Below are 24,182 nucleotides of genomic sequence, written 5' to 3'. Positions count from 1 at the left end.
CAGGCAAAAATCTAAGTCAGTCTTCCTTACAGATGTGGGGAATTACAACTCCCATCAACCCCAGCCAGTATGGCCAATATCTGCATATGGGTTTGCACCAAAGCAAGAGGGAAAGATTGAGAGCTCTATCAGACAAGCATTTTATTGCACTCTCATTACTGGGCATTCATGGATTTTTGCGGGTCCCTCAGTTTCACAATATTGTCTGCCTCCCACGTGCCTGCTGCCCCTTCAAGCCTTCTTCATGCCACCAAAAAACACCTCAATAAGGCTGACTTATTTTTAAAGATGGAAGTTACCGCTATCTCCTGCTGTGTGCAGAAGCAGCACAATCAAAACAGTTATTTACTTCCTCTTTCAAAAGAGGATGTAATGAGGAACAAACATGTGGGTGGAGAAGCGACAGTAAGCAAACGCAATCTCCCCACCCCCACACTCCATGTGATGACGCTCTGAGGTTAGAATTTCCCAGTCACGAGAATCAGATGAAGGGGAAGGATATTCCTTGTGAGTTTGCATGTTTCTGCCACCGAGGCTAATTCTATGAACACTTTTCCAGACTCCCCATTGAACACAGTGGGGGTTACTTCCAAGGAAATAGGTGTAGGATTATGCTGCTAGCTTTATTTGTCTGTGATCTAGTTCTAGCAAATATTGATGTTGAAGGCAATTTGGATCGACTTAGGCAATCACTGTGATGGAAACAGAATCGTTCTATAGTATTTTGATCCATTTAGCAATATGTGGCAATATTTCTCTTACACTTTACTCCTACACAAACAGGGGCAGCTAAAATGGATAGTATTCTTCTGGCTTTTGTTGTCCATTTCAATGTGTTGTGATCTTTATTGTAGTCTGTGCTGGGAGCCTTGATAGCTGTGAACCTGAAGAATTCTCTCAAACAACTCACAGATCCTTACTATCTCTGGAAAAAAAGCAAGTTGGACTGTGTAAGTGTCTCATTTGAAATGGCTTGGGAGAGAATGGAGGAGTGTACACTTATTGTTCAGCACAGCTTAGTTCACTCCTTTATGAACTAAGTCACGCATGAATCATGGATAAGTTAAAAGATCTGGATTCCTGAGAATGTCAGGGACTTTTTTCAATGCAGTTATGTAGTCCACATGTTTATGGACATATATTTCAACTATGTCTATTATTAAAAACTACAAATATTTCACATGAACTCAAATATTAGATTCAGATGAAACAGCTGCAGCACATTAGGAGAAGAGCCACCATTGTATAAATTGCATTACATATTTAATCTGATAACAGAACTTGTATTTCCTTGGCATATAAAGTTTCCTTGTGAAGTTTATGAATAGATATGAATTGATTTTGAATACATGTTTATTAACGGACATCAACAAAAATAATAGTTGAACTGAGCACTCTCATGGTTAGTGCATGTCTTGCACAGACTTGAGCAATCATTACAAAGGCTGGATCACAATAAATCACAATACGCCATGGTTTTTTAAAAAAAGAATCAGGTAGCAAGGAAAAGACCCTGGAGAACCACTGTCAGTAAGAGCAGACAATGCTGGGCTAGATGGACAAATTATCTGAGCTGATAAAAGACAGCTCCCTATGTCGTTTCAGTCCAATAACTAGACGTCATGCCTTAGATGACCCTCCAAAGAAGGAAAGACCTTCAGAAAAAGATAAGGGATCCAGGCACTGCTTGATGTAAAACTCAGTAACACAAGAGCCATGGGAAAAAACAAATGTATAAATATCTGGGTGTTGAATATTTTGTTTGAACAAGATTTACAACAGTAAATTATTTTTACATAAATTGTGCCAATGTCCTCTAAAAACTGCTTTATCATCAAAAAGAATAATCCAAATTGTCCAGCCACAGGCATCAACAGCAAATAGTGTTCAAATAGTAGGCAAGAAAGATTATGTGTTAGAATTCTGCGCATGGGATTAGGAATGTGTTGTATATTATATCTGACTTGAATCTCCTGAAATATGCAGAGTGCAACACCTAACTCAGTGGAGCACCTACACAAGCAGTTACCTTTTAAGCCATTGAAGGATCTCATTGACTTTGAGAGCACTAATTACACACACTCAATGCAGTACTCAGCCATATACCCACAGCTGCCTTAAATAAACTGCATAGAGAAAAAAGAGATATAAATTAGACCAATAAATAAAGAAATGCTAGATGAAGTAAGGATACTCAAGAGAAATAAAAGCTGTTTTGTTTTTTGTCAGATCAATTAATCAACTAGTCTAGTGGTCTGAAATAGCAACCACTGCTAGATAAGCCGGGCTGTGCACTCTTCCTGCTCCAGAGTGGAAGGAGGAGAGTCTATGAAAGATGTAGAAAAGCAGAGTCAATGTGGCAGTGTGGCTCACACCATCCCTGCAAATATGTGGATGTTAGGGACACAATCATGCAAGCAATTGCACTAGACTGGTCTGGCTGGTGTGTATCCCAAAGGGCAGGTGTGTGTAGGCAAAAAGCCAATGCACAACTACGCCACCAAAAAGGCACCAATACGCATTTTGCTGATATGCTGTCTCAGAAGAAGTGTATAGGAAACAATTGAACCAGACATGCAGTTGTCATTCTCAAGCTGGTCCAGCACTTCTGTGTTGAAGTCCTTAGTTCCAATGTCATAGCTGAGATCCATCCAATCAATTATGGCTGAACATGTATTTCTTTCAAAATATATATTTCTTGGAAGTCCAACTGAACAAAGCAAATTTGTCCATGTTGTCTACATATCATCAGACAGCTGTTATGTTTTCCCCAGGTAGCTGCATCTCCTGTGCATGAAATACTAATGCAATGTTTTTTAAAATTGGGAATTTGCATGAAATTCCACATCATCCCCCCATACTAGTTCTCTCAATGGAATAGATCAAAATTGCCGCTTTTGTATAAAGTTGTTCAATTTATTCTTGCATTGCAATTTGTGGTTGTTGGCTTTTTCTAATTGGTCTTTGTTCAAATATCTTATGTCAAGGAGTAGAAAAGAATATGGACATTTATTTAATTAATTAATTTAAAGCATTTATACCCTGCTCTTTAGCCAGAAAGGCTTCCAGAGCAGCTTCCAGATCAATGAAAGGAAGATCATCCCTGCTCCCAGGTTTATGATCTAAATAGGTTTATAATCTAAACATGGCACAAAAGGGAAAGGGGATAGTTCAGGGAAAGGAAAACAAGAAAACTCAGGCATCAATTGTTAATGTTATATGGTTCTTCTACTCACCAGTTGTGATGGAAATGAATTGCCCAGTTCAAAAATCACAGGTCTCAGCAGACGTCCAAGGAATAGCCTGGTGATCTGACCTTCCTATAATTTGCTGTAATGTGGACAGGTGGTGCTTATTCCAGCAAAAACAGCTGTGTATAAGGAGTGGGTATGGTCTTGGAACTTTTCATGCCTATTTTCTAAGTGGTTTGCAGAAATTGCCCTGAATTTAGATTTTCTCTCAGCTGGTATGGCAAGGGGTGGGAGGTGGCAGAAGTTAGAATTATGAACTTTCAAAAACAGGATAGTTACCTCAAGTTTTCTAGGGCCTAATCTATACCAAGCAGGATATTACACTATGAAAGCGGTATAGAAAAGGCAGGAACCACACCAAGCAGGATATAGCAGTGTGAAAGTGGTATATGGTATATGTCAATGGACCCCAACAGTTGTCAGTGTACTTCAATACCGCTATAAAGCAGTAGTGTGGCCCCTGCCTTTTATATACCACTTTCATACTGCTTTCATAGTGCAATATCCTGCTTGGTGTAGATTAGGCCTAGGCGTCATCAGAATCTGCATTAGTAATCAAATTCTGTCATGCTGATGCCTAGGCCTCCTGAATTTAAGTTGTCTAAAGACAGCAACATAATTTCAGGGTCCAATATCCTAACCGTAGTTATGCAGTCACATTTAATCTGTGTGTTTCATTCCCATCTTCCCATCCACTCATGCAAGGTTGTCCCCAGTGCAAGGAAGTGACCTGCTGTGTTTATGTCTTTCCACAGATGGTTTGGGTGGTGAGCTTCCTGTCAGCTTTCTTCCTGGGCTTGCCCTTTGGACTTGCCGTGGGAGTGGGCTTTTCCATCCTGGTGGTGGTTTTCCATACCCAGTTGTAAGTATTATCTTGGTGATAATCTGTAATAGAAATGCACAAGTAGAGGCATTTTTCTATAGACTAGATAAAAATTTCAAAGGCAGGTGTGACTCTCAGCACGTGGAACATAAATGTACTAGTCCCTGTTAGTAAACAGAAATGTCATTTTAAGATAATTGCCGCCTAATGTCCCATTTTGATTAATATATTTCAAGGCTGGTATGAATATGAAATGACTTATATCATGCATAAAAACACCTGCTACACACATCTTTCTCTCTTAAATCTATTATATGTAGTATGGAAATCCCACATCGGTGCAAGAGATAAATGTGATGCTGGCCTACACTAGGTTTTTGTTGTTGTTTTTGTTTTTGTGGTAGCTTCACCAAAACAGAAAGTTGAGCTTGTGAATTAGCCTCTCTGTTTATTTGAAATAAAAGAAAATCTTGGTCATTAGGAGGCATCTGCAATCATTTCGTGATGCAGCTGTCTCATCATCGTTGTTGTTGTCATTGTCATCATTATATACTTATAAAGCACCTAAAACTGTTCTGTACAGATATTGAAAGGTATCTGTACAGTTCCTGCCCATTAATATACACAATAAAATATGGAAAAGGAGTGGGGAGGAAAGCAGCAGCAGCAGCTCCTTCTCTCATGGATGGATGCGGCCAGGTTGGTCTCCACTTTCCCATGAAGTTCTTCCTTGGAAGGCAGAGGGTGTAGCTTCCCAGTGGATTCATTCCCCCTGTTCCCTTTCATGGGCTGGATGAATGGAGCAGGCTTCTCCCATGGAGGGCAAGTGAGGATTGGGGGCCAGCCTCAGTCACTGCTTGTTGCAGTCAAGCTGGGTAAAGCAAAGAGAGGGCAGGTTTGGGGAGGAAGCAGCAGCAAACCAGGACAGCCTTTGCTTTGCTTTCTTCTCACTCTCACTGGCCATATGGGTGGGTGGGTGTGGGTGCAGGTGGAGCTGTAGCTACGTTTGAGTTGTCTCCATTTGCTCTGCCGGTACCTCCTCTGTCCACTCATCCATATAAGGCAACTCCCAAGGGAAGGAAACAAAGCTGGAGCTTGGCTGCCTTTGCTTTGCTCATGCCCAGCTTTGAGAAGCAGTGGTTGGGGGTTCACATGTGCTATGAGGGATCTCCACCCCTTCCTGTCCTTACTGGCCTCACCCATTCAGACAGTAGAGAACCTAATTCCTTGATTCCCTCATTATGAGAGAAATGTGTGAATCAACCTTTATTCCCCTGCAGTAGAATTTTCATCTTGGACTAGTACAGACATGCCCTTTATCAGATTCCCACATTCACTTTTGAAGCAGTCAAGTCATTAGGGAGTGATGTGATCCTTTCCATTTCAGATAGCAAATCATCCCCATGAATCTGCCCCCATCTGGTGATCATTGGTAAAACTCTTGGCATGCTATGAACTGTCACCACATGGGGGCGTATTCATAACAAAAATACCACTGTTGTGGAATTACATAGAATCATAAAATCATAGAATAGCAGAGTTGGAAGGGGCCTACAAGGCCATCTAGTCCAACCCCCTGCTCAATGCAGGAATCCACCCTAAAGCATCCCTGACAGATGGTTGTCCAGCTGCCTCTTGAATGCCTCTAGTGTGGGAGAGCCCACAACCTCCCTAGGTAACTGATTCCACCGTCACACTGCTCTAACAGTCAGGAAGTTTTTCCTGATGTCCAGCCGGAATCTGGCTTCCTTTAACTTGAGCCCGTTATTCCGTGTCCTGCACTCTGGGAGGATCGAGAAGAGATCCTGGCCCTCCTCTGTGTGACAACCTTTTAAGTATTTGAAGAGTGCTATCATGTCTCCCCTCAATCTTCTCTTCTCCAGGCTAAACATGCCCAGTTCTTTCAGTCTCTCTTCATAGGGCTTTGTTGCTAGACCCCTGATCATCCTGGTTGCCCTCCTCTGAACACGCTCCAGCTTGTCTGCATCCTTCTTGAATTGTCTACCATATTAGACAATTGTACCATATTAGACAATTGTCTACCATATTAGACAATTGTCTAATATGGTAGACAATATGGTAGACATTGTCTACCATATTAACAAGAAAAAGGTTTTCAATGTCTTTGAATATTGTGAAACATATACATGAAAATCTAGGATGGCATCACAAAAGGAGAGAAATTGATTGGACATTTTTATGTATATATCGATTTATCCTGCAGACACCCCCCTCTCCTTTACACCCTTGACAATCCAATCTATTATAAAAGGAGATTGGTGGTAGAAGTCATAGTGAAGAAGAGCAAGCTGGGGCTAATGGGGGTTGAAGTCCAAAATATATGGAAAGCACAAAGTTGGCAGATGCTGTGCTAAACTAATGAATCTCATTTATTATATTAGCTTACAAAGATTCAAGCTGGTGTATTTTCGAGGGATTTCTTCTGGCTAAGTGAAAGGGGAGTGAAGAACTCTCCTTATGTCTTTAAAGGATGGTACAAGGACAATTTTCTACTAGCTTGACATATTATTAAGAAAGTTGTTTCAGGCAAACCAGTTCTGTACGCTACCTATATTTTAACATTCATTTTCTTCCATTTTCCTTCCTAGCCGCAATGGATCTGTCCTTGGCCCTGTAGCCTCTTCTGATATATACAAGAATCCCAAAGTTTACAACAAGGTAAATACAGGAGGAAAAAAAAACCTCTCCGTCTATGTTGCCACCACCTGGCCAATACACAAATTAAATGTTTGTTTTATCATATGATGTGATACACCTCCAAGCATCTTTTTGTTGTATGAATTATTTTATTTATAGTCTTCAAAAAATGGATGCTATTTTTCAGTAGGGCTTGAAATACATTGTCAAAACTACCCTTTTCTCTTGAGATTGTTTAAATTTCTTATTTCAGAATTGTGAGCAGTCCTGGATTATTAACGTGAGGGAGACTCTGTGTTGAATCATTTTATTTTGGGGACCCATAAGTCTAACCCATATGCCATGTTGTGTCCAATGTCTGAATTCATCAATGCACCATTCTTTCCCCAACATTTCCATATATACAGTATAGAATACACAATCTTATTTTCTCCACCAGCATCAACCCTCTGATACACATTTGGGCACCAAGCATGTAAAAGTCAGAAGAAGCTTGCTGCATCCCACACAGGGCTGGCCCTACCATTAGGCAGAGTGAGGCAGCTGCCTCAAGCAGCAGGGGTTAGGGAACAGGAAGAGGCAGGGAGATGTTGGGATGCCAGAGAAGCTGTGTTTTTCCATGAGGCCTACCCTGCACTTCCCTAAGGTGCCTTCAGGGACACTGGAGGATGCTACCTCATCACCAGTCAATATTCAACTGCCAGCTTGGTTGCCATTTGTACATAGAATGTGAGGGAGGACACCATCTTGTGCTTCATCTAAGGCAGCAAAGTATCTTGGGCTGACCCTGATCTTGCACATTCATGTTTCTTATAGGTGAACATATGAAAAGTAGGTACCAGATCTCTTCTTGCTTCTTTCCTCATCCTATTTTGCAGTCTGAACCTTGTCAATCCCTCTCTCTGCAGGTCCAAGAAATAGATGGGATTAAAATCGTTACCTACTGCTCCCCACTGTACTTTGCTAATTCAGAGATATTTAGAGAGAAAGTTATTGCCAAGGTAAGAAATGCTGGGCCAAAGGTAACAAGATTTTATATTGCCAGGTTGCTTTTCACACCATAAGTTTCCAGATCCTTATTTTCTTTGCAAGAGGTGGGTAGGGAGGAATTCAAGAGAAAATTGAGTGACAAAAAAGGGTTGAGCATCCCCTCCCCTCACTTTTAACTCTTCTTTGTTGGAAATCCAACACAAACCTCCCCGTGCACCAAGATCTTCAGAGGTGATTGGTGATGGGGAAAGGGCCTTCTTAGTGGTGACATCCTGCTTGTGGAATCCACCCACTGATGAAGGCTTACTTGTCACCTCCTCTGAATTTTTTATTTTATTTTTTTGGGCAGCAGGCAAATATATTTTATTTTTCCCAGCTCTTTTTAACTTACAAATGTTATTGTTTTATACTGGTCTGTTTGTAAGCCACACTAAACATATTTTTATTAGAGGGTGGCATAAGCGTCCTTAAATAAATAAATAAATAAATAAATAAATCACCCCTTCTCAAGGGCTTACTGCAAGGGAGAATGCTTTAATAAATAAATATAATTTGTTAACAATTTAATACATTTTTAGCTGTGTAAATTATTAATGTTTACGTTGTTCTGATTTCATCTGTATGCTGCCCTGAGATCCCAGTGATAATAGGGTGAGATACAAATTTTTTAATAAATAAATAAAAATAAATAAGTAGCCACTGACAAACCATCACAAACCGCTGCATCGAAACATTTTCCTTGGACCTAAAATTGAACCCAACCTAACCTTGTCCACTGTTTCCCTATGAGTCTCTCCAAATGTAAGGAGAAGGACGTACACACACCCCTTCTTTGTCAACCCTGCCTCTTACATTAAAAGTATAGCTTACCTGTTTGGACACCAGATTCATGTCAAGACGTTATAAGAGCTAAGGTAAGCAAACAACTTAGCTTACTATCTTTTTCTTTTAAACAGACTGGTGTGGATCCCATAAAAGTCTATTTGTCCCGGAAAAAGTATGTGAAGCATCAGGAAAAGGTGACAGCAGTACTACAAAAAACAAGCAAACTAAAATCTCTCTTCAGGAAAAACAAGGTAACTTAGCAACAATCTTAGTTGTGAAAGCTCCTGTCTTCCTAAGAGACTTGGCACAGCCCTCCCCAATCTGGTGCCCTCCGATTATGTTGGACTGCAACTCCTAGCATTCTCAGTCAGACAGACAACCCAGAGAGCTTCCGCTATTGGGCAGTATAGAAATGTGATTAGATAGATAGATAGATAGATAGATAGATAGATAGATAGATTACCTATGCAGAACACCAAACGGCTTTGTGGGGGAGGGGGTAGAGGCCACTGGACAGCCTTATTGAAGATAAGAGCCATTTTTTAAAAAAAACACAGAGCTGTCCACAGCAACACTGAAGAGTGGCTGCACACAACCTAGAAAGAACTACTGGAGAACAGTTTAGTATTGCTGATGGTTACCACCTTGGGGAAAATTTCAGAGGCCTACATGAACACTCCTGCCCTTTGGTGGTACCACAAGGGACTCTACAGAGTATTTAACAGCTTTTTAAAAACACATTTATTTTTATTTATTTTTTAAAAAATGCAGAATATGGGTGAGTCATTCATCATGAGCGATTTTACTAGTGTACATGAAACTTCTGCACTTGTCACTGCAATTCATGCACTAATTTTTCCCAGTGACAAAATACTGAATGTTTCTTATTTTATAAACTGTTGACCTGTAAGGGGCCTTGCTTGATGCCCTCCAGATATTTTGGACTACAACTCTCATAGATCCCTGCCAGCATAGCCAATGGTCAGGGATTGTGGGAACTGTAGTCCAAACCATCTAGGGGGCACCCAGTTGCCTACCCCTATATACAGGTATATACATATGAGTGTCAAATCTTCTGGTCTTGTTCTTGCCCAAAGGGGTAAAGAGTGCATACATAGGACTTCAGCCTTAATTAACTGAATTAAATGAAAATTAGATGCATACTATAAACATTGCTGCTTCCCCAAGTGATGCTGTTTTGAAACCCTTGGCCTACTTACTCAGCAACTGGGAGAAAACTAACAAAAAGTAGAGAAACAGGAATGACTTGGTCAGTAACAAGATGCTTTCAAATTGATTGCACCACAAAACACAGAGTGTGCATGAAAACCTTAGAATGCCATGTTCCTAGCCATGTAAAACTGAAGGATGGACAAGGAGCTGGAAACAGTGGTGCTGGTTTGTAAATGTGTATTTCAGATTAAATGCTGGGCCAGAGTGGAATTTTTCCTATGGGTTTTATCATAAGGGTACTTTCAGACAGAGGCCTTATAAAATGTTGTGAATGCGGCAGGGCAACATGGTCATAAAAGCCTTTCTGGAAGCATCCTAAGGGCAAGAGTATTAATCACTACTTCACTGGAAATCTAGGGCAAGCTATTCAGTTCTAAGATGAAGCATGTCAAGAAAATAGATGATTGTTTGCTAAAAATAGTAATTGTTGAGCACCATGTAAAGAGGGATGGAGAGTCTCCTTGCTTCCTTTGTCCTACACCTTCCATTTGTATGCATTTGTTTTTTCATAATCATTTGACTATCTACCAATGGGTGAAACAGCCAATAGCTAAAAACTCATCGCCAGAAGTGACAACACCCCCTTCCCCCTCAATCAGAAGGATCCCCTGATCCTAAAGAAAGGCTTTAGAGTAGGGTCAGAGAGGGACCTGCCAAGGGGAGCAGGAAAGTCATATTCTGTTGACCCCCTTCTTCTGGTGCTTCTCTGGATCTATCAATATTTATTTAACTAATCTCTTCATTTAAAATGTATCTCTTCCTTTGCTTCAGACTATGTCTTTGCAAGAGCTCCAGAAGGATTTTGGAAGTATTTCTCCAACAGATACCAACAACAACCAGACAGCTGCCAATGGCAACAGCATCTCCTATGTAGCCTTCAATCCAGAGCCGAACACTGCGAGGCAGATCAATGCCTCCTGTGAACAGGAAAGCACTGCTAGTCACCGGAGCAGTACCTGCAGTGTTATCCCAGCCTCAAACATTGATCCTATGTCCACAGCACCTCCATTTGTCAACTTCCACACAATTATCCTTGACATGAGTGGAGTTTGCTTTGTGGATCTGATGGGCACAAAAGCTTTGGGAAAGGTGAGCTGTTATCTCAGTTCTGCTTTCAATTTGTTTTTGTGATCCTGCATTGCCCACCAAAGATGCTGGGGTTATTTACACAAAATGCTAACCCACACTCCGTGAATATGTGTGGGTTGTTTTGAACTGTGGGTTGTTTGTTGAACCGTGGGTTAATGCGTTGCCTGAATGCAGCAAGGATGGCTTGCTAACCATACAGTAGGACTTATTTTCTCGAACAAGGCACCTTTAAAATGTCCCATTGAGTTCCATTAAGTAGGTTTAAACTCAATTGGTTATAACTACTATGGGGGATATTGACACAACATGCTATTGTTGAGCCATGGGTTGTTTGTTGAACTTTGAGTTCGTGTGTTGTCTGAATCCAGGACATTTTCCACAGGGTAGCTTGATAACCATGCAGTGTGGCTTGTTAACCACCCAGAACAACCCAACAACTATGGGTTCTCAAGGTGGCTTGTTCAAGAAAAATAAGCCACACTGCATGGTTAACAAGTTACCCTGAGGAAAATGTTACATGCTAACCAACGGTTCAACAACAACCCACACGCAATAAATGAGTGTAGATTAGCGTGTTGTGCAAAACCAATCAGTAGGTTTTCACTACAGCTGCAGTTAAAGGGGGGGGAAGTAACAGTCACAGGATAGTGTTAGTTAGCTTCAGCCAGTTGTACAGGTGAGCAATCACAAGAAGATACAGAAACTGTGGAACACAGGTCAGTAGTGTAGAAAGGTTTTGTGACATGGTGATGGCCAGAATTAGCAAGGGTCAGAGGTTCAGAATACATTAGAAAGAGGATGTTGTCATGCCATAAGACAAACAAGACTGTCAAGAAATAATACATATCATTTTAGTGCAAGCAGACAGCAAAGAACAAGGGTTGGGATGAAGTCTAGAATCAACACAATCATGAGGCAACTTTGTATTTAACTTGTCGGTAACAAAATTAGATATAGGGTACACAGCTGGGTGAGCGATCAATACATATTGATCATGGAGATATAGCCAGTAGCCAACATATTGCTTTAGCTGTTTCCAAAAGCTGTTAGTTTTGTATACAATCAGGATCTGTTGGAAGTCAAAAAATAAGGAGATTCTGGTGCAGCATCTGCAATACTACAGCTCTCCAGTGCCTGGTGGTCAGGATGCCAACGTTCCAGATTCTCTGTGGATTCTGTTTTGAGTCCTCCAATGCTATTTCCATTTTAAAAGGGAGATTTTTTTTTCAATAAACTGGGTTCCTAGTCATTCCCATTGTTGTCCCTGTGTCTAGATTTAGGGTTACACACTTTTTGAAATATAGCACTACGTTGTTATTTTCTTCTTAAACCCTGGAAATAATTATCCCAACGTACTGTGTCTAGAATCATGTGAAAGCAAATATTTTCTTCTTTGGTCCCCTCATGCAGCTGTGTACCAGCTATCAGAAGATCGGCATTAAAGTCTTCCTGGCAAATATACCCGGTAAGAATATTTCCCCATGTACCATGCTTCATTTCTCTTCCATTTTTAAGAGTCTTGAAAAGGGGCAGAATAAGACAGGAATATACTACACCTGAAGCCTATTACCACATTCATAAATATTGTAAAAAAAAAAAAAATCTATACCAGGGCTGGGTCTAAGGTAGATCAGAATCTTGGTGATCTAAAGTAGATTGGCAAGGATTTCTGATTCTCAATTGTTTAACAATAGCAGCAATAAAATAACTCCTCTAAATGATATGCTGTAATGAAGCAAGTTGGTTGTAGGTGTGGATTGTTGTGTGAAAGGACTGTGACCTCCTTTCTGTTCTGGTACTCAAAATAAATTCCTGAGCTCAGATTTCTTTTATTTGAAGTGTATGTCTTTTCTTGGGGCTCCTGCAAGTAAATCTATAGCTAAATGTAGTGTTCTTCCCTCCCCTTTATCCATCCCTCATGGTTGCTACAGACACACCCTTCTCCTGTCATTTTGAAGACAGGTGCTTCTTAGAACTATTTTAGCATCCTTTTTGAGTGTATATTTTTATAGTTGAAGTAGCACAACTTTTTTTAAAGTTGTCGTTTTTAAAAAGAGTGTCTGCTCTACAGGACAAGAGGATTACAGCTAAGCTTATTTCTGAGTAATTTGTCTAGGGATCTGGCTGTAAACCCCATCAGTTTTGCCTAAGAAAGCTAGTCTAGGCAATTTCATAATTGGATCTAAATGGACAACCCAATCAGATCAGTTTCTCAGCCCAGCTAAAAAGACTTGCTGGCTTGATTTTCACTGCCTGCTATTTGCACTGGACTTGTGGTGCAGGGCATGAAATAGATCTACAACTGGGAACATACAGCTAGCAACAGATAAAGAAGGGATATTCCCAACATGTCATCCACCTTCCCCAGGGACAACTCCTCCTACTCTGCCTCCATCACACATTTTTCCTATTCACACCTGTAAAAAGATTGTGCTGCTGTTCCCATCCTTAATGGATCTTCAGGAGTAAGAAAAAAAGATGGAAGCAGCTGTGGGAAAACACAGGAAGCTTAAATTGGCTTATAATGTTTACACACACACACACACACACACACACATACACACACACACACACACACATCCCATAAAATTGTGGAAAGGAGTTATCGTGGAAAGAAGATGACACATTAAAAATCTCATCTGGAAGCACCCTTGATCACAGTTTCTTAATGCTTCTTTGCATTAAAGAAAATCAGGGAAAGTTTCAACAAATGGAACTGATTGTTGCATGTAGTTTCTGTTCATCTAGTGATATTAAATATCCAAAGTGACTTGGTTTTGTATCATTTCCCTGATGTAAACACACCATTCCATTGTGGTTGTTCTAGGCAGCTAATGGGTTCATAGTGCATGGTGATTCATACAAAGCCTGTTTGCAGCCAGAAGAAAGACTCACAAATGTTTTTTGTTTTGTTTTTAAATCACACAAAAGCAAATGCAAAGAGAGGAATAAGAGACTTATGTGGTTGAGAGTTGGGTGTGTGTGTTTTGTTTCGCTTTGCTGCATTTCTTTTAGATCCAGTGATTTGCTTCTTAGAAATCATTAGCTATTGCTAATGGTTGTAAATGTGTGACTTTAACCTTACCCTAAGAGGTAGGATTAGTTCTCAAATTTCCTGGACTATATTGTTCTTAGTAATAGTGCATAATTGATCTGCCAAAGCAAATTAAGCCCAATCACATGGAATTAAGCTGGAAACATAAAGAGTAAAAGGCTCTTTTGGGGTGAGGGCTTGTAAATATATTATTTGTGATTGTAATTTTGTCCGGAATCATGTGGAATTTCTGCCTTTTGCTTTGATTGAAATAAGGGTGTCTCACAGACTACACAAACAGTCATAGTATCCCACAGCTATTTAAGAATTATGGGAGTTCCTTAAATAAAGCATTATGATAATAACAGTGATAGATTTTTTAAAAACCAAGTCCATAGCTAGACGGGGCGAAATCCCTGGGTTCGTTCCTGTGCATTCACATGACGCACAGGGGATCCCAGGATCAGGGAGAGATGATCCCTCCTTTGCCTCAGGATCTCGCCCTACCCTTTGAGCCCGGTTTTTCCATGGTCCCGGCCTGATCCTGAGACTGTGGAATGTGTGGCCAGGCATCACGGTTTCTTCCTGGCTCCTCGCTGTTACTCGTGAGAAGCCAGGACCATCGGGGGTGGGGTGGGGGGAGCAGGGAACTTTTTTAAAAAAACCTACCTTTGAGCGCACGAGCACTCATGCGCATCTTCTGTTTTAAAAAAGAAAATGGCAGGCGCAACGTCCTCTCCCTCTGAGGTTGTCACACGCCGCATAGAGGGGGAGATCTCGCAATAAAAATATTGCGAGATCTACACCCGTCTGTTGCGCTAGACCCATAGGTCTAGCTGAGGCCCACGTTTGTTTTAATAATTGCTTCTTAAAACTTATTACATTTTTTTCCATAACAAACATGAAACTGATTCAGAGAACCTCATGATTCCCTGTTTGCTGGAGCTGTGAGCAAGGTGCAAAACGTTGTGAATCACCATGTGTTAGCGGTTAGTGGCACTGTGTTCCTCTCCATCCGTACCACTTCTTGACCCAGAAACAATCTTGTTACACATGAGCCAACTGTATCCATTAAACTTTGAGCTTCTGACTGAAACAGCTGCAACAGGGCTATTCTTAATTCTGTTTACCTGTGAAATTCTCTGTCAATTGTAGCAAGTCCTCTGGGCTTTAAATATGAGAGACTTTTGTAATGCATAGGGATTATGCAACAAGCAAATGTTGTTCTCACTCCATTGGAAAACTTTTCCCACAGCAAATCTAGTGAAAAGGGCATGCCCTGATACAAATAACTTTCCAACATACAGCTTCTGCTTTTAGTAATGTTATGTATCTTTGTCTCCTTTGTTAGCCCAAGTGTATGATGACATTCGCACAGGTGGAGTATTTGAAGAAGGAGGCCTTGAGCCCAGTCATCTCTTCGTGACCATCCATGATGCTGTTTTGTTTGCAACAATGAATGGCAACAGAGCTATATGCCGTCCTGTCTTAGAGCAGGTATAGTTGATTCACTGTTGTACCCACACCAGTGCAACTGCATGTGTGTGCATTTCACACTCTTCCATATTACTTTCAGACATTTTCTGAGGGCTGTGATAAGCAATTAGATTGGCTAATAGGCTAATTTACAGTAGAGTATGAAATGGAACCCAATCTGTTGCCCTATTTCCCTTAATTCATCACCACCAAAAGACTCACAGTCCCACTGCTGACCACCGGAAATCCCTTCAAGCCTAAAAGTCTCTGGTCACTACTCATTGTTCAGCCATTTTTAAGCCTGGTTCTGCAGCCATAAGAACTAGGCACTTCCTGGTTGTTGTTGACAGTCCAGGTTAAACATAATGAGGAAAGCCTATTTAAAATAATTAGGTTTGGATAGTTCCATATAAATATATCTTCTGTATGGCAGACTGGAGGCAGAAAGCCAAGACGAGGCAACAGTGTGGCATGTGCAAAAAATGAGTGACATGTTATTTATTTAGACATAACAAATAGTTGCTAACACCAAGTTATGTCATGACAATATAGTAAAATGCCCCATATCTCAGTTGTGCTTGTGTGTGTGTGTGTGTGTGTGTGTGTGTGTGTGTAAACAGAAATCTATACTTCTGTGGTTCATATAAATGGAATGCTCTCTGGTGAAAACAATCTATTGCAGAAGTCATTCTGCTTTTGTGCCTTCTTCTCTCTAGAGGCCTTCAAAGGAGGGACTTTGTTATTATATTTTCATATCTGTAAAATCCCCATGGAAATGCTGAGAAAGAGCCACAAATGGAGATCAGAGTTTTATTGTGCTAGGCCTTGTAGAGATAATCACCTGACCTCCCAGATCAAACAAACTGACTACCACCAGAACCCTTGTCTTCTATGGACTGAACGTCAGTTTATTGGCCCTCACCCAGTCCAATACAGAACTCAAACACTGACTCAGCATGTCTACTACCTCACCTGAAAGTGATTAAAAACAAAAATACATGTGGATGTCATCAGCATATTGATGGCAACTCATTCCAATATCTCATAGCTGAATGTATGGTGGCTCTGAACACACTGTAGTTAAGGACAGGAAGTATGAAAATTCTGTATCTGTCTTTGATCTGTAATGGTTCATTCAGACCTGCAAGTCACCACTTGATGTAGCAGTTATTAAATGATGAATAGGCACATGTGAATCAAAGCAAACCTTTGTGCTACATGCAACAAAATAGCAGAAAAGATATTTTCAAAATCATCACATTGTATTCAATTACTGAGGTCATGAGATTTCTTTATTTGCATTGCTCCAATTGATAAAGGATTTGTCAACTCAGCCTTCAGCTGACATGATGGAATGCCTTATCTTTGCTATACGGCAACTATATTTGCTCCTAAGAGATCTGCTGAAGGTGAAACCATCTGTTTATCATTCGGATGTGGGGCAAAGGACTAAGTTCTTGCTCCATACTGGGTCTAAATCTCGAGGGTTGATAGGAGACAGAAATGTAGGGCTGGAACAAACTTTTAAGAAGGCTAGCCTGCAGTACACACACAAATATTTGTGTTACTTCATTCAGGGTAAATGTTCGTGTACATTTATTTTAAAAAAACTTTACTGATTGCCACTCCACTCCCTCCCTTGGCAAATTGTTGTTGTGCTCAATGTTAAAGAAACTTTATTTTCTTAAATCATCTTCTTGCTATTTGTGTCTTACATGACCATGAAGTTTGTAGTAGCTGGTGAAAAACTCACAAGAGATATGCACTGCCTACTGCTGTATCTCATCTTAGGTTGATAACCTTAAATAGGTGTAAACTGATTTGTCAGCTTACTGATATTCTGTATTGGGAATTGAATCCTCTCAAGTCTTGTTCTGACTTTTGCTTTTAATCAAATGATTAACTGACAAGCTACATTATCATGCTTTTTAGCTTGTAAACAATAACCCGTTATTTATCATGTTTTGATTCAGAGGACAAGTCAGATAGAAGTCTCTATTTCTGATGATTCTCTGGAAGACAGCAGTGCTGAATTCCAAAACTTGGAAGAGGTAAGTTAAAAGTAAACACTGGAAGTGAGTGAAAATTTGAAGCCTCTTTCAATCATAGTGAGGCTGTTCACATGACATGACAGCCCACCATGGGTTATTTAACCCACAGTGAAGCTGCAGCATGTCCAGCTGCAATTTTGAATATGCAACCCCTGCTTGGGAGTTGTCATGTTGTGCAACCCCAACGAGCATGTGTAATGTAAAGGTAAAACAACCCTCATGATCTTTGTTTCACCCTCACATAACCCACACTCATCACGTTCACATGACATGACAACCCCTAAGCAAGGGGTGTATATGTAATGTGGAGCCCATGGGTATAGTAACTCACGAAGAGCTGTGGGATATTGTTTGAACCTGGTCAGTGGGTTGGATCCAGACTTAGTCAGTCACACATAAGTCCCATTGAAATCATTAGGACAAGTTAGTCATGACTAAATTAAGTGTGACTTACATAGGCCATGGCTAGACCATGCGATATCCCGGCGATCGCCCCAGGATCATCCCTGTGCGTCCACATGACGCACAGGGCATCCTTGGTCCGGGATATCGCCCTATCCTTTTAGCCTGCTTTTTCCACAGTCTCGGGAGACCGTAGAACGTGTGGCCGGGCATTGCGGGTTGTCCCAGCTCGTGAATAACCACGAGGGGCTGGGAGCCGGGCACGGGGCACAGAGCTCCTCAGGGATGGGGTGGGGGGAGCAGGGATTTTTTTTATTGTTTATTTTTTTAAAAAACTCACGGGTTGCAGTCAAGCACTTGTGCATTCCTTCTTCTTTAAAAAAAATGGCAGGCGCAACATCCTCTTCCTCATGGGAAGTCGCGTACCACGTGTAGATGAGGGCAATGATCTCGCAATCATAAAATTGCGAGATCGTCACCCTCCAACACCCTCATCTAGCCATGGCCATAGTCTGGATTCCCACTGCATGTCTCTTACAATTCTGACTTGTTACTAGTATCCTCGGCATAATTTCTAATTCAAATCCTCCCTTTCTCCTAGGAAATGTTTGGAAGCATTTTTCATTCGGACACACAGACAGCACTGTGAGCTCATTAAGAAGACTCATGTGATGGGAAATTTCTTGACCATTACATTACAAAGAAAGGTTCCTGTGTCTGAATTGCAAGGACAGTGGCCTTTGTGCATCTTTGGCATGGGACCATTTTGCAGCACAGAGGCCATAGTGTCACTCTTACCTGACATTGTCTTTTTCGTCCATTCCTCTCTGGTCAGAGCAACTGATTCTTGAAGCAGTTGGCAGGGGTAACGGAAGAAGGAACTCAGGGAATACCCTTTGTCAATCTAGAAGAAGCAGAAGAGTAGCAGGACTATTACTACTTCTCTCCAGTCCCTATTTCCCCTATCCCATGCTTCAAACAATGCTTGAAGTGTAAGTAGTACACATGCGTACCTAGAAACTCTTCAGCATCAGACTTGTTCTTATATGGAAAAACAAAAGGAAATGCGAAGAATTAATTACCAGATATAACTCTCATGAGGTACAGCAATTAAGGTTGTTTCTGAAGTGAGCACTGACTTCATACTAAAATTAAACACACCTCTGAGGATGCTGCCTAGCTCTTCCACTGCTTTTCTCGCTATAAACTAATACAAAACTCATTTTTGTAGGCTAAATATTTGGTGACTATCAATAATTCCTAGGAACAAGCGTAGTATTTACTATGGTAATAAGCATCATCAAACCATTGCCTAGAGGTAGTGCTGCCTTTTCCATTACAACTTCCCCATCCTGCATTTTTTATTTTTTAGAAACCTTTTTATTTTGGGGGGACGGACAGACAGATCCTTTCATAGTACTTGGAATCCAAAAGAGATGCTTATTTGACACATGGCCTGACTAAATGTACACTGAAGCCAAAAATAATATTTTCATTTTTTTGTAATGTTCATTTGACTAGTCCTTGTGTTTAGGAATCTCAAGAGAATAGCTACTTGCACAGTATTTGGGTGCTGTAGCTTCCTATTCTTGATAAGTAAACATTTACAAAAGCTTCAGCTTAGATTCCTTTTGAGAAATAAACAAAGCTTCTGAAGGGACCAATTTTCCAGAACCTGATTGTCAGTCCCATACATATTCTGTACAGGATATAATAAGGATAAATTGTTCTAAATACCATATTAAAATATTTTGATTATAGCCTACTTCATGCTTAAGCTTCCCCTCATATGCAATTTTGGCTTAAGGACTCTAAATTGGTTCATAGGACAAAGTTCAAGAGCAGCATTTGGTTTATCATCTGATCCTTCTCACGCTGCTGTTGGTTTTTTTTAATCTATTCAAATGCTCAATGGATTTTCTTAAACTATGTCACAGATGAAGAGAATCTACCTCTCAGGCAGACCTGTCTGACTAGTTAGCCTAGAAAATGTTTCTTTTTTAATTTTATTTTGTAAATGTGAAGTAATTTTTATATAAAAATGTAAATAATGCAAATTGTTATTGATCTTTGGTAGTTTTCTGTTGTAATTCCTTCTTGCATCCCCAATGTGTTGAATCTGTAAAGACTGTGACTTAAGGTTAAATGTTCTAAAGTGAATACAAAGCCTGAGATGTACAGCACAAGCCAAAGGACATGAGGAGGAGGAGGAGGAGGAGGAGGAGGAGGAGAATTGTAATATACACCTGATGTTCAGGATGTGCAAAAATGATGATCTCTAAAAAATGTCACTGTGCATGTGGTTTTAGGGGTCAAAACTCTCCAGCAATTTTCAAAGAAAATAAAAAAAGCAAGAAAATAAAATGACCTAGTTTTTCAAAATATGATATTGTTATAAATAGTGGGAAATCAACTAGGTTTTGAACATGTGCTTAATGTAATTAAGTTTGGAACTTTTAAAATATATGTTTTTGAAGCTGAAACCAAGGGTTTGTTTAATTCTTAGAATGATCACAAACAATAAGAGAACTTGAGATGTAATTGCCATAAGATGACACAGCATTGTGGCTACCAGATAAATGATGCCCAATTTGCAATGAAAACAGAACTTATGAATCATCCAGAGTGGGAAAACATGCCGGATTGCAATATCAGTTTCCTTAGTTTGGTTCTGCAACGTACCTCATCTCCAGGGACACTTCCAAACAGAGGCATTTCTGAGGCTGCACAGACAATAATGTAGAAGTGGTATTGTAGAATTATTTCCTGCAACACATATCCTCATCTCCACACACACACCACTCTGGTCTCTGGTGAAAGCAGCTTTACAAGTTTCCATAGACTTCAAGTCGTACACAGGGAGAAGCCAAAACTAACCCCCAGCAACATAGAATCATAGAATAGCAGAGTTGGAAGGGGCCTACAAGGCCATCGAGTCCAACCCCCTGCTCAATGCAGGAATCCACCCTAAAGCATCCCTGACAGATGCTTGTCCAGCTGCCTCTTGAATGTCTCTAGTGTGGGAGAGCCCACAACCTCCCTAGGTAGCTGATTCCACCGTCGCACTGCTCTAACAGTCAGGAAGTTTTTCCTGATGTCCAGCCGGAATCTGGCTTCCTTTAACTTGAGCCCGTTATTCCGTGTCCTGCACTCTGGGAGGATCGAGAAGAGATCCTGGCCCTCCTCTGTGTGACAACCTTTTAAGTATTTGAAGAGTTCTATCATGTCTCCCCTCAATCTTCTCTTCTCCAAGCTAAACATGCCCAGTTCTTTCAGTCTCTCTTCATAGGGCTTTGTTTCTAGACCTCTGATCATCAAAGCCCTATGAAGAGAGACTGAAAGAACTGGGCCAACACGGCTGCAATAAATGTGTTTTCACAGCCATTGGAGAATGCCTGTGACACTGCATGAAAAGTAAAACACTCCACTTCCCGTGTCTGCAGAAGGTTTTAAAGTTTTCTTAAACTGAGAAAGCACTGTTAAGGCAACAGATGTCTGCATATCCATTTATTCAGCCATGTTCATCATTTTCTCCAAGAGGTAGTTGAGTGCCAATCAATTTGGAAATAAAACATGGCCGCCAAAAAATAAGGGAGCGGTTTCTACGTACTTGGAAGACTCCCAAGTATACAGAGCTATAGAAGTTTGTAAATTAAAAGAAAACAAACAGCCCCCAAAAGATCTCTGATCTTCCAGGGTTAAGGGTACAGAGATAAGGTAAGGGTAACTTCTGGGTTCACATTGACTGATAAAGACAGCAAGTCCTATCTTTGCAGTTACATGGGGCTTTATAACCTGTTTTCTAAATAATACCAGACTTCCCTCCTTATGGGGGAAATAAAGCACGGAGGAGGAGGATGTCCTATAAAGGACCTGCAAACAACCATGAGTGAGCTATCACAAGTGCACAATAGAAGCCTCGTGCAGAAATGTTCAAAGTGTTGGTGGGGTAGGAGAAGAAAGGAAGATGAAAGGCAGGGGAAATTGGCTAGCTCAAATCCTTAACAGTGAGTATTCTTAGATGTGAGTGGATTAAAGGGGGGGGGAGTATGTGGCTTAAGGTTAAAAAAAATCACTTTCCTGTGCTATATGGAGAAAAATAAGGGGAAGTATAGGAAAAAGGATAGCCTTTCTTTGAAAACATCCATCTGCAGAGAATTTAACTCACTATTTCCAAAAGTAGATAAGAGGATATTTTGCAAGCAATTACATCAGAATATGGTGTGAAGTCTTTAGTAGGTAACTAATATACCAAACATTGTCCTTATCTTTAAAACGGGCAAAAAAGAGGAACCTGGGAACTACAGACCAGTCAGTCTGACATCCATCCCTGGGAAAATTCTGGAGCAGATTATAAAGAAGTCAATCTGTAAGCACCTTGAAAACAATGCAGTGATTACTAGAAGCCAACATGGATTTGTCAGGAACAAATCCTGTCAGTCTAATTTGATCTCATTTTTTGATCGGGTAACCTCCCTTGTGGACTGTGGGAATGCTGTGGACGTCATATATCTTGACTTCAGCAAAGCTTTTGACAAAGTACCCCATGATATTCTGATTAACAAACTAGCTAAAAGTGGGCTAGATGGAACAAATATTCAGTGGATTCAGTTGGCTACAGAATCAGACTCAAAAGAGTGCTTATCAACGAAACCTTCTCAAACTGGCGGGAGGTAACGAGTGGGGTACCGCAGGGCTCAGTCCTGGGCCTAGTGCTCTTCAACATTTTTATTAATGATTTGGATGAGGAGGTGCAGGGAATGCTTATCAAATTTGCAGAAGACACAAAATTGGGTGGAATAGCTAATACCCTGGAAGACAGAAATAAATTTCAAAGAGATTTGATAGGCTGGAGTGCTGGGCTGAAAACAACAGAATGAAATTTAATAGAGATAAATGCCAAGTTCTACATCTAGGAAATAGAAACCAAATTCACAGTTACAAGATGGGGGATACTTGGCTCAGCAATACTACAAAACGAGAAGGATCTTAGAGTTGTTGTAGATCACAAGCTGAATATGAGCCAACAGTGTGATATGGCTGCAAGAAAGGCAAATGCTATTTTGGGCTGCATTAATAGAAGTATAGCTTCCAAATTGCGTGAGGTACTGGTTCCTCTCTATTCGGCCCTGGTTAGGCCTCATCTAGAGTATTGCGTCCAGTTCTGGGCTCCACAATTCAAGAAGGACGCAGACAAGCTGGAGCGTGTTCAGAGAAGGGCAACCAGGATAATCAGGGGTCTGGAAACAAAGCCCTATGAAGAGAGACTGAAAGAACTGGGCATGTTTAGCCTGGAGAAGAGAAGATTGAGGGGAGACATGATAGCACTCTTCAAATACTTAAAAGGTTGTCACACAGAGGAGGGCCAGGATCTCCTCTCGATCATCCCAGAGTGCAGGACACGGAATAACAGGCTGAAGTTTCAGGAAGTCAGATTCCAGCTGGACATCAGGAAAAACTTCCTGACTGTTAGAGCAGTATGACAATGGATCCAGTTACGTAGGGAGGTTGTGGGCTCTCCCACTCTAGAGGCATTCAAGAGGCAGCTGGACAACCATTTGTCAGGGATGCTTTAGGGTGGATTCCTGCATTGAGCAGGGGGTTGGACTCGGTGGCATTATAGGCCCCTTCCAACTCTACTGTTCTATGATTCTATGAATATATTGTCAAAAAATGAATAATCTATACAAGCTATCAGAGGTGCCTCATACCTGTTTTTTCACCCCCACGTTAGATCCATATCCATGTAGGAAAAAACAATGTTTGCCTAACATTGTACTCAGTCACTGTCACATCTGTTGTGTGTATTTTGCCACAAGTCTGAATATCAGCATCAGGTAACCACAATGTACACTGGCTTCCAATCTGCTGTCATAGCACGATAAACACACACTTCATGCCCCGCCCACTCCAGCTAGCAGCTCATTACAGTCTGATTCTATGCATATATCTTGTAATCAAGTCCTACTTAGTTCAATTTACTGGATTCTTATTGTTCCTTTCTCCAAATATTTTAGGAGGGCATGTATCCCTTAGGTGAGACTTTGAATATTGGGGTTACATTCCTTCCTACTACCAAGTAATACTACCCAATTTAGCTTCTACTGGCTCTTTACCTAGTTCACTACCTAAAAATAATCTCTAGTTTTGCTAACATGAAGATTGCTCATATGAAGGCTGCATTACTCACTCCACTGTATCTTACAAATTGCAGACCTGGATTTTTCACCATGCCCAGGAAAGTCTTTTTGTCTTCTCCAACACCCCCATTATCTCTAACCCCCAGAGCCAGCATGAAGACATTTTGTGCTACTGGGAAGCTTGTTTGCTACTCTTCACGTTTTAGTTGA

The 24,182-nt window shown here is 40.7% G+C and overlaps 1 protein-coding gene across 1 annotated transcript in view; it reads left to right on the top strand.

Annotated features, from left to right (window-relative positions):
- The window catches only part of SLC26A9 (solute carrier family 26 member 9), a 39,797-nt gene extending 21,040 nt beyond the window's left edge, over positions 1–18,757 (top strand). Inside the window, exons 11-20 of the mRNA XM_063119364.1 lie at positions 855–950; positions 4,007–4,113; positions 6,684–6,753; positions 7,641–7,733; positions 8,679–8,798; positions 10,552–10,869; positions 12,280–12,334; positions 15,255–15,400; positions 17,353–17,430; positions 18,434–18,757. Of these exons, the coding sequence (XP_062975434.1) occupies positions 855–950; positions 4,007–4,113; positions 6,684–6,753; positions 7,641–7,733; positions 8,679–8,798; positions 10,552–10,869; positions 12,280–12,334; positions 15,255–15,400; positions 17,353–17,430; positions 18,434–18,481 (1,131 nt within the window). The 3' untranslated portion in view covers positions 18,482–18,757. The remainder of the gene's footprint in view (positions 1–854; positions 951–4,006; positions 4,114–6,683; positions 6,754–7,640; positions 7,734–8,678; positions 8,799–10,551; positions 10,870–12,279; positions 12,335–15,254; positions 15,401–17,352; positions 17,431–18,433) is intronic.
- Positions 18,758–24,182: the final 5,425 nt, after the last annotated feature.

This window comes from Elgaria multicarinata, chromosome 1 (genome assembly GCF_023053635.1).
Source record: "Elgaria multicarinata webbii isolate HBS135686 ecotype San Diego chromosome 1, rElgMul1.1.pri, whole genome shotgun sequence".
In the NCBI taxonomy this organism is placed as follows: Eukaryota; Metazoa; Chordata; class Lepidosauria; order Squamata; family Anguidae; genus Elgaria; species Elgaria multicarinata.
The sequence above is the reverse complement of the archived record's forward strand: the minus strand, read 5'-3'. Positions and strand labels throughout refer to the sequence as shown.